The sequence below is a fragment of the Gymnodraco acuticeps genome, unplaced genomic scaffold, assembly GCF_902827175.1.
Source record: "Gymnodraco acuticeps unplaced genomic scaffold, fGymAcu1.1, whole genome shotgun sequence".
In the NCBI taxonomy this organism is placed as follows: Eukaryota; Metazoa; Chordata; class Actinopteri; order Perciformes; family Bathydraconidae; genus Gymnodraco; species Gymnodraco acuticeps.
In genome coordinates this window covers 23,707-34,615 of record NW_022991231.1, presented here as the reverse complement: position 1 = coordinate 34,615, position 10,909 = coordinate 23,707, and the positions used below count along the sequence as shown (strand labels likewise).

At 42.3% G+C, this 10,909-nt stretch overlaps 1 protein-coding gene across 1 annotated transcript; it reads left to right on the top strand.

Moving 5' to 3' along the window:
* Positions 1-2,065: 2,065 nt before the first annotated feature.
* LOC117561825 (receptor-type tyrosine-protein phosphatase-like N) lies at positions 2,066-10,561 on the top strand (the record flags this gene model as incomplete). The annotated part of the gene is given in 11 exon segments (XM_034239429.1): positions 2,066-2,275; positions 2,656-2,934; positions 3,419-3,566; positions 4,072-4,145; positions 4,395-4,472; positions 4,833-4,952; positions 7,305-7,471; positions 8,902-8,955; positions 9,144-9,208; positions 9,533-9,606; positions 9,695-10,561. Coding segments are annotated over 11 exon segments (1,341 nt in total), but the record flags the coding sequence as incomplete, so codon positions are not given.
* Between the last annotated feature and the right edge of the window lie 348 nt (positions 10,562-10,909).

Genomic DNA, 10,909 nt, shown 5'->3' with positions numbered 1-10,909 from the left:
AGTTGCTCCGATCAGATCGGTCTCCTCCATTTTGATTATTTACGGCTTTTGAATCCACGTAAACACATCGGCAAAATCCGGCTTACTTTGAGCATGTGTTTTAAACAGTTTAATCCCTTTGTGAATTGTTTCCACTTGCGCCGTCCTTTCATTTCTTCATACAGCGGGAATCCAAATGAATTAATGCTGAGTCCAATAACCATCAAAGTCGCTCCAATAGTGCTCCTTGATTACGCGTTCATCCTCCTTTAACAAAATACTTCACATTCATCCAGTTTGTGACGGTAGTTGTAGCTTTTTGAGACTATTACACTTTAATTACCGCTGTTGCGCCCCCCCCGTGTGTGTGTGTGTGTGTGTGTGTGTGTGTGTGTGTGTGTGTGGGTGGTGTGTGTGTGTGTGTGTGTGTGTGTGTGTGTGTGTGTGTGTGTGTGTGTGTGTGTGGGGGGGGGGGGGGGGGCGCAACTTCAAACAGGAGTCATTTGGGGGGGCTCTTGGGGAAAAAGGTTGGGAACCCCTGGGTTAGACAGTAGCTGCCGGTCCCGCATGAGCTCAGACCCCTCCTCTTTAAAGCTTTATACCTGAATCAGCTCTTTAGAAACAGGAAGTGAAACAGAGGGATATGAGGCGTGGCTAGAATGATCTGTTTGGTGTTTGGAGCAAAACACTTCATAGACATGTTTTTATATATCTGTATATATCTGAGACCTGTGCTATTGCCTGAAGACAGCATGATAGGTGACCTTTAAGTTAAAGAAAATCATGATATCCGTCTTTTAAACTGAAAAATACGTTTTATAGACTTTTATTTTGAAAATCCATCCCGGAAGTGCAGTTTGTTTTCATTCGGTCCGACTTCACTCTCCTGAGTCCATGTGAGTGCAGCTGGGAGTCAGGAGGAGACGTGTGGGTGAGTGAAAACATTAGAAAAAGACTTATATAAGTGTTATTAGAGAAGCAGTTGATTTATTTTGCAGTTCTAAAAGTCTGATATCCTAAAAGAAACTACTTAATCATTTTTGTGTGACATCAATTGAGATTTAATGCGCTTTTTATTAATTATTTCATAAAGATAGTGTAAGGGACATTTTGATGCTTAATTCTGCTTTTATTGCATTATTATTGAGCATTTTATTTTCTATATGAAAATCAACCATTATCTTTTGTATAATGATATTTATATCATTTGTGCAGCTCTTATCTGTTATTGTGACAGACATATTGAGGTGTATTCATCTTTTACAAGTTAAATGATCTGTCTTTTGGCTCCACAAATTAGAGATATAACTCTACTTATGCAAATATAAGGTTATTTAAAAAGTTGAAGCGATGAACCACATCCATTTTCCTCTGTTACACACACACTGATCCCCATCGGGGCCCCTTTATAATAGCAGGTACCACACACACACGCACGCACGCACGCACGCACACAGACACACACACGTGCACACACACACACACACACACACACACACACACACACACACACACACACACACACACACACACACACACACTGATCCCCATCGGGGCCCCTTTATAATAGCAGGTACCACACACACACACACACACACACACGCACGCACGCACGCACACAGACACACACACACGCACACACACACACACACACACACACACACACACACACTGATCCCCATCGGGGCCCCTTTATAATAGCAGGTACCAAACACATACACACGCACGCACACACGCACGCGCACGCACACACACGCACGCACACACACACACACGCACGCACACACACACACACACACACACACACACACACACACACACACACACACACACACACACACAGCGCCTCACATTCCTGAGACCCACAGAGAGGAAGGAGGAGGTCCGAAAGGTCAAGAGAGACAATTCTTCGAGGAGGGAGGATAGTTTGGGGTCACCAGGAGAGAGGGGGGAGAGAGGAGGAGGAGGAGCTTCTCCTCCTCCCTCCTCCTCCTCCTCCTCCTCCTCCTCCTCCTCCTCCTCCTCTTACTGTCTATACACATTAGTCCACCTGTTTTAAAAGATCCTCCACTTAATGTACTTCCAGAGCGATGATGGAATGGCGTTGCCCCTGGTGACCCGGGTTAAGCCCCGCCCCTCCTCCGGCTGGGTGTTCTCCACGCTGGTTGCCATGGCGATCATCGGCAGCATCCTGGTGGCGACCATGACGATCGCCTGCCTGAGGAATCACGCCCACCGCCTGGCAGCCAGGAAGCTGGGCCTGGAGGGGGGCAGCTTCACGCACCAGGAGTACCAGGTGAGGAGAACTACAAACATGTCCGCCTGCAACACTCAGAGGCCGTGTCTCACTGTCGAGGAGGCTTGCTTGGTAGCACATATATGCTGGACATTTAAACAGTGATTCGGCGCCACTCGAGGACGTTGCAATAGTGGCTCTGGAGCAGCTTTACTCGACATTGAGAAACGGCCAGAAACAGAGCTCTTTTTAGAAAGGAGGGAAGAACTACAAACATGTCCGCCAGGAAACACTCACAGCTCCTTTTGAGACACATTGAGATGTAGTGTTCTCAGGGTTTACACGGGTCCTTAAAAAGTCCTTAAAGGCATTTAATTTCTGCATTTAAAAATAATGATAAGATATAAAGAGTGATGAAGCATCTATACCTGACTCACCAGGACCTGTGTCGCCAGCACATGTCCTCCAAAGGAGCCTTCGGACGCCTGGAGGCCGCCGCACTGGGAGCAGTGGGAGGAACCAGTGGAGGAGGAACCAGTGGAGGAGGAGCTGCAGGTGGAGGAGCATCAGCAGGTGGAGGTGGAGACTCCAGAGTGAGCAGCGTCTCCTCCCAGTTCAGCGATGGAGCTCAGCCCAGTCCGAGCTCCATCGGCAGCGCGTCATGGTGTGAAGAGCCGGCACAGGCCAACATGGACATCTCCACCGGACACATGATACTGGTTGGTACACTTTATACTGGTTAGTGACCATTATACTGGTTAGTACACAATATACTGGTTAGTACACATTATACTGGTTAGTGCACACTTTACTGGTTAGTACACATTATACTGGTTAGTGCACACTCCAGTACTCATGGTACCACAGTACACATTATACTGCAGTACTCATGGTACTGGTCAGCTCTTGAGGCATGCACAGGTCTATTCAGGGTGAGTATTATGGGATGTGAACTGTGTGTGTGTGTGTGTGTGTGTGTGTGTGTGTGTGTGTGTGTGTGTGTGTGTGTGTGTGTGTGTGTGTGTGTGTGTGTGTGTGTGTGTGTGTGTGTGTGTGTGTGTGTGTGTGTGTGTGTGTGTGTGTGTGTGTGTGTGTGTGTGTGTGTGTGTGTGTGTGTGTGTGTGTGTGTGTGTGTGTGTGTGTGTGTGTGTGTGTGTGTGTGTGTGTGTGTGTGTGTGTGTGTGTGTGTGTGTGTGTGTCCAGGCCTACATGGAGGACCACCTGAGGAACAAGGACCGTCTGATGAAGGAGTGGGAGGCTCTGTGCAGCTACACCGCCGAGCCCAGCGCCGTCTCCATCGCCCAGAGCGACGCCAACGCCAAGAAGAACCGCTGCGCGCAGTCTGCCCCCTGTGAGTGAGCAGAGATACATGAAAGGTCTCCTATCATGCAAATCCACCTTTCCACGTCTTCATCAAGATTCTCTCTCTTTTTGATCCATTTCTATAAAAACCTGTCTGAAAATGAGCTGATCAGATTTTGGCCACTTGATGATGTCATAACGATGTGTTGTCTTGTGTAACCATTAGCCAATCAGCAACCAAGGTACCCCCCCCCCCCCCCCCCCCCTTATCACCTGAATCTCCTCCTAGAGCACCATTGAGTTATTTGTAACCAAATGTCTCTCAGAGGGGCGTGGGGAGGGGCTCCTTATTTTCATCTAAAGTAACAGACAGAGAATCAGCACTTTGGAAACAGCGCTGAAACAGAGGGGATTATGGGTAATGCTGCAATGATCTGTTTGGTGTTTCAGCCAATCAGAGACAGGCTCTGTGTATATCTGAGACCTGTGATATATTGATGAAGAGGAGGGTGATAGGGGACCTTTAAGGGTTAAATGTGCCTGTGTTCCTGCAGATGATCACTCCAGGGTGAAGCTGAAGGCGGAGGTCAACCCTTCTCGATCTGACTACATCAACGCCAGCACCATCGTACGTATGAATACTAAATGTCGTAGTAGTATTTTAATTTGTATTTTAATTTTGTATTGTTTATTACAAGTCTTTTCATTTCTCTAATGTACAGTACAATGCAAACATTTCCCAAATTGGGATCAACAAAGTACTTCTTATCTTCTCGTCTTATCGTATTTCAAAAATGTTTTCAAAAGTCATCGTATGTCTTAAAAAACGTCACGAAAGTTGTATTTCATGTGACCTTTGTAACCCTCCCCCCTTCAGATTGAGCACGACCCCCGGATGCCTGCTTACATCGCCACCCAGGGCCCGCTGTCACACACCATCTCTGACTTCTGGCAGGTGAGAGGCCATCACTCATGTATCATTATATTATACTTATTACGTTTTCCTCATATTAGTTCAGTGTCAGCCCAAACTGAGGCGTGTCTTTGGTTACCGTCATGCATTTGATCGGAGCCACAACCTTCCAGTCGTTCCTTTAATATATATATAATTTATCACTAAACTTGTCATACACTGAAACATTTAAACATGTACATCATGCACTGGAGATGTATTTAAAGACGTATACAGGAGAAGTACATTGTGTGTGTGTGTGTGTGTGTGTGTGTGTGTGTGTGTGTGTGTGTGTGTGTGTGTGTGTGTGTGTGTGTGTGTGTGTGTGTGTGTGTGTGTGTGTGTGTGTGTGTGTGTGTTTAGATGGTGTGGGAGAACGGCTGCACTGTGATCGTGATGATGAGCGCTCTGGTTGAAGACGGGGAGAAACAGTGTGACCGCTACTGGCCTGATGAGGGCTCGTCCCTCTACCACATCTACGAGGTGAGTGTGTGAGGCAGATATGGCAAAAGTACACACATCCTGTACTCAAGTAGAAGTACTGATTTAAAGATAAAGATACTCTGGTGAAAGTAGAAGTACTGACTAAACTTCTTTACTCAAGTGAAAGTAAATAACTTTGAAATGTACTTCAGTGAAAAGTACCCATAACTAGCAGCTGCTTTAAAGAGTACCTGACCTCCCTTTATATTAATAGAACAATAATGTCATTGTTAGCTAATGAATGTTTCCATGCTGAACAACGGCAACATGACAACGTTTCCATTGGTCCCTCTTCTTTAGAGAAGACCAGGAAATGATGGATACACGGATCGTGTTCAAATCAATAGGCACGCAATGACTCTAAAGAATAATGATCACGCATCAAACACACATTCAGACTAAAGGAACCAGCTGTTTGGAAAATGAGAGAAGTAGAAAGTACAAGTATTTGAGTTCAACATGTAAGAAGTAGAAAGTACAGGTATTTGAGTTCAACATGTAAGAAGTAGAAAGTACAGGTATTTGAGTTCAACATGTAAGAAGTAGAAAGTACAGGTATTTGAGTTCAACATGTAAGAAGTAGAAAGTACAGGTATTTGAGTTCAACATGTAAGAAGTAGAAAGTACAGGTATTTGGGTTCAACATGTAAGAAGTAGAAAGTACAGGTATTTGTGTTCAACATGTAAGAAGTAGAAAGTACAGGTATTTGAGTTCAACATGTGAGAAGTAGAAAGTACAGGTATTTGTGTTCAACATGTAAGAAGTAGAAAGTACAGGTATTTGAGTTCAACATGTAAGAAGTAGAAAGTACAGGTATTTGAGTTCAACATGTAGAAGTAGAAAGTACAGGTATTTGAGTTCAACATGTAAGAAGTAGAAAGTACAGGTATTTGAGTTCAACATGTAGAAGTAGAAAGTACAAGTATTTGAGTTCAACATGTAAGAAGTAGAAAGTACAGGTATTTGTGTTCAACATGTAAGAAGTAGAAAGTACAGGTATTTGAGTTCAACATGTGAGAAGTAGAAAGTACAGGTATTTGTGTTCAACATGTAAGAAGTAGAAAGTACAGGTATTTGAGTTCAACATGTAAGAAGTAGAAAGTACAGGTATTTGAGTTCAACATGTAGAAGTAGAAAGTACAGGTATTTGAGTTCAACATGTAAGAAGTAGAAAGTACAGGTATTTGAGTTCAACATGTAGAAGTAGAAAGTACAGGTATTTGAGTTCAACATGTAAGAAGTAGAAAGTACAGGTATTTGAGTTCAACATGTGAGAAGTAGAAAGTACAGGTATTTGAGTTCAACATGTAAGAAGTAGAAAGTACAGGTATTTGAGTTCAACATGTAAGAAGTAGAAAGTACAGGTATTTGAGTTCAACATGTGAGAAGTAGAAAGTACAGGTATTTGAGTTCAACATGTAGAAGTAGAAAGTACAGGTATTTGAGTTCAACATGTAAGAAGTAGAAAGTACAAGTATTTGAGTTCAACATGTAGAAGTAGAAAGTACAGGTATTTGAGTTCAACATGTAAGAAGTAGAAAGTACAGGTATTTGAGTTCAACATGTAAGAAGTAGAAAGTACAAGTATTTGAGTTCAACATGTAGAAGTAGAAAGTACAGGTATTTGAGTTCAACATGTAAGAAGTAGAAAGTACAGGTATTTGAGTTCAACATGTAAGAAGTAGAAAGTACAGGTATTTGAGTTCAACATGTAAGAAGTAGAAAGTATAGGTATTTGAGTTCAACATGTAGAAGTAGAAAGTACAGGTATTTGAGTTCAACATGTAAGAAGTAGAAAGTACAGGTATTTGAGTTCAACATGTAAGAAGTAGAAAGTACAGGTATTTGAGTTCAACATGTAAGAAGTAGAAAGTACAGGTATTTGAGTTCAACATGTAAGAAGTAGAAAGTACAAGTATTTGAGTTCAACATGTAGAAGTAGAAAGTACAGGTATTTGAGTTCAACATGTAAGAAGTAGAAAGTACAGGTATTTGAGTTCAACATGTAAGAAGTAGAAAGTACAGGTATTTGAGTTCAACATGTAAGAAGTAGAAAGTACAGGTATTTGTGTTCAACATGTAAGAAGTAGAAAATACAGGTATTTGAGTTCAACATGTAAGAAGTAGAAAGTACAGGTATTTGAGTTCAACATGTAAGAAGTAGAAAGTACAGGTATTTGTGTTCAACATGTAAGAAGTAGAAAGTACAGGTATTTGAGTTCAACATGTAAGAAGTCAAAGTTAAAAGTGGTCAGGAAAATAAGTAGTGGAGTAAAGTACTGAAACCAGATACCTTGAGTACAGTAACGAAGTATTTGTCCTCCACTACTTGTCTGATGGTGTTTCTCCAGGTGAACTTGGTGTCGGAGCACATCTGGTGTAACGACTTCCTGGTGCGGAGCTTCTACCTGAAAAACGTCCAGACGCAGGAGACCCGGACCCTCACTCAGTTCCACTTCCTCAGCTGGCCGGCGCAGGGCATCCCCCCCGCCACTCGCCCGCTGCTCGACTTCCGCAGGTACCGCCTCCACCTGCACAAGAACTAACTGAGACATCCCGTAATCTGGTACAAAGCATGCAGACTGACGGAAGAAGCAGCTGCATTACTCAAAGAGTCAAGTCATGTGCTCAGCAGCTTCAGTGTAGAAATGGAAATGAAATTCGTCTGACCTGAGCTCCTCCAACAATGCAACATATATAACAAAATACAAATTAAAAAGTAGTGCAAAAAGTCTATATACATGTAAATAGAATATGATATGTACAAGAACAGAATATGAAAGTAATAATGTACATTAAGACGCAATTAAATACGGTATATTGCGGTTTTAATATCAGTAAATGAAGACCCTTAACTGCAAATAAAATAACCTGAAAAGCTATCGGAGGGTTTTACATTTTAGATACAGAAACATTACTACGACAAAAACTACATTATTTTGCAGCAAAACTAATATTGAAATACTTTTACTTAAATTACTGTAATGAAATAAAACGTAAAGGACTCCTATTGCACACAAGATAGGAGTCTATAGTGGCTCAAAGTGAGATTCTAAACTGGTGTTAATGGGGGAAAGGATTAAAAAGTGGGGAAATCATCTTAAAACAAAGCCAAGTCATGCATTATGAAACATTAGGAATTTACCATGAAAATAAATACGGTTCCACTTTATTTCTACGTTAGGAAACCAACCTATACAGAAGTAACGTTGTTCAGAACTACAATGGAATGTAGTCCGGAAGGTTTGGGTATTTATTAAAGAAAGGTTAACAAGAGGGTTAAAAACACGACGCAGAAACCAAAGTGTTTGCTCCCACCCTCCCTTACTCCACTCCCCCCCCCCCCCCCCCCCTCCCCCTCCCTGTGCGATGGAGGTCAGCGGCGGGTTAAACTTGAACATATCTGTCTGTGTCATTCTTGTGGTTTGCAGCTAGTTTGTGTCTCCAGTTGCATAGTCACAAAAATGATCATGGACTGATGTGGCTGCAGCAGGAGGTCCATCGCCGAAAAACACTTTGTATTTATCATTTATCAAAACCAGAGGACTTAACGAAGTCAGTTGTCAGTAATGTATGGGGGCGTGGAGATGTGTGTACTTTTATTTTAAGACAGAAGAGACTTTAGTAGTCAAACACTGAGGCTGAAAAAAGTCCTCATATCAATGTATTATCTCCTAAACCTACAATATAGAGGTTGTCCGTCCTTGGGGCTTACTACTTAGGGGTTTAATTGAAATATACATAATTAACAGTTTGATATATAGAAGCTAGGTAGATTATGAAACTGCCATAGAAGTAAAGTAAAGTGGTTCTGTGCACTTTTTGGATCCTGCAATGATGTCAGATATATTTTAAGATTGCATAATGTAGCATCCATGTTTATATGGAATAGTTAATGCTTAAATAGGTGAATAAATATGTTTAAATTGCTGTTTGTCCTCTCTTCAGGAAGGTGAATAAGTGCTACAGAGGACGGTCCTGCCCCATCATCGTGCACTGCAGGTACATCCTGAATTATCCATCAACAACATGGATCAATAGAAACTAAGTGAGACGTTTCATTTAGTGATGGAGATAAATGGACTGCGTTGATATGGCATCGTAGTACCACACGAGTCCACTGGGTAGCAGCAATAACATCGTTAACGACTTTTTGATTATTAAGTTTTTATTATATTTTGTTTGAAAAGTGACGGGATAGGCCGGACTGGGACGTACATCCTGATCGACATGGTTCTCAATCGCATGGCTAAAGGTGAGCTTTATTGATATCATGCACTTCTACTGATTTAGATCCAAAACACTTTCATTTCAACGATCAATATCGATCTGTAGCTTGCTTTGGAGGATGCTCAGTGTGCGTGTTACTGATGCTGTGTGTGTGTGTGTGTGTGTGTGTGTGTGTGTGTGTGTGTGTGTGTGTGTGTGTGTGTGTGTGTGTGTGTGTGTGTGTGTGTGTGTGTGTGTGTGTGTGTGTGTGTGTGTGTGTGTGTGTGTGTGTGTGTGTGTGTGTGTGTTGTGTGTGTGTGTGTGTGTGGTGTGTGTGTGTGTGTGTGTGTGTGTGTGTGTGTTACTGCAGGTGTGAAAGAGATCGACATCGCTGCGACTCTGGAGCACGTGCGGGACCAGAGGTCGGGGATGGTCCGCACGAAGGTCAGAGTCACGTCAACAAGGAAACAGGAAATAAACAAAACAAAGGGTCGTTTTAAGGGAGAATCATTTCTCTTTTTTCTGTGTGCAGGATCAGTTTGAGTTTGCGCTGACGGCGGTCGCTGAGGAGGTCAACGCCATCCTCAAAGCTCTGCCTCAGTGACACCCTCCTCTTCCTCCTCTTCCTCCTCCTCCATGATGATTCTCACGATGAAGAACGACGCTGTGCTTTTCCGTCCGCCCTCCTGGTGTCAAAAAAAAAACATCTTACTTTGGGACGGCTTTAAAGTCAGAAAGGATGTGTCTGATTTCTATGGCACAGAGGTGATGTGTTCAGGGACAGGAGTGTTGCGTTCAATGCTAATATGAAAGCAAAATAATTGAGATATTTCAAAAAGAGGTTTAAAAACCCACGTCTTATTCTTTCAGCAAAAGAGGACCGTGTTAAAGGAACAAAGGATAAAGCTGCCAGAAACTGAAATAAATAAAACCAAGATATCCAGAGAGATGTCTTTCCCAGCTTTGTCTTTGCAGGATACATACATAAAAGTCCTGAATGTAACAGCCACCCTGAATGCAACCTCTGCACCGGGTGAATGCGATATTTAAACATCAGGAATCCAGGTGGAGTGTTTCCTGTCGGGTCGTCGTGTCTCAGAGAGGAAGTAGAGATTGGTTTAAAGTGGAAAGGTGTGTAAAAGGAGGATTTGTGATTGTTTACCTGCTCTCTCTGTAGCTCCCCTCCCTTCCTCACACACCTGCAGAAAACACACTGCGTCCCCGTGTGTGTGTGTGGATCGTGCTGCGTCACTGGATATATTGTTGTTTACCTCATGCAAGTCAAAAAAGAAATAAAAAAAATTAAAAAGAAATGCTATTCTCTGAAAAAACAGAAAAGCTTATTTTGTATTTGTGAGACCTTGAATAAATATTTGAGTGTTGAAGTGCTGCAATCGCTCGCCTGGCTTCTGTGTCTTTCTGCTCTTTAAAACCCGACTGAACAAATGCTGCTTCACTTTAAACACACACGCTTTTTGATGTACTTAATTATCACGTTGCAGAGTGAGGAGAGAGCAGAGCCCAGTAGCCCTTATTTATTATTTTATAAATGTAGTCCTTTTCTCTAATCCTTTATTTTCAAGAGTTATTTATTTCACTTTATAACAATAACAATAAAGCCACAGGAAATGACTTTGTCAACAACTGGAGCTTAGTTATAGTTTAAAAATGTATTTACATGAATCGTGACCAAACCGTTTGAGACCCACTGAGATAACTAGACTAAAGTTGGTCGTGCTTTTTAAAG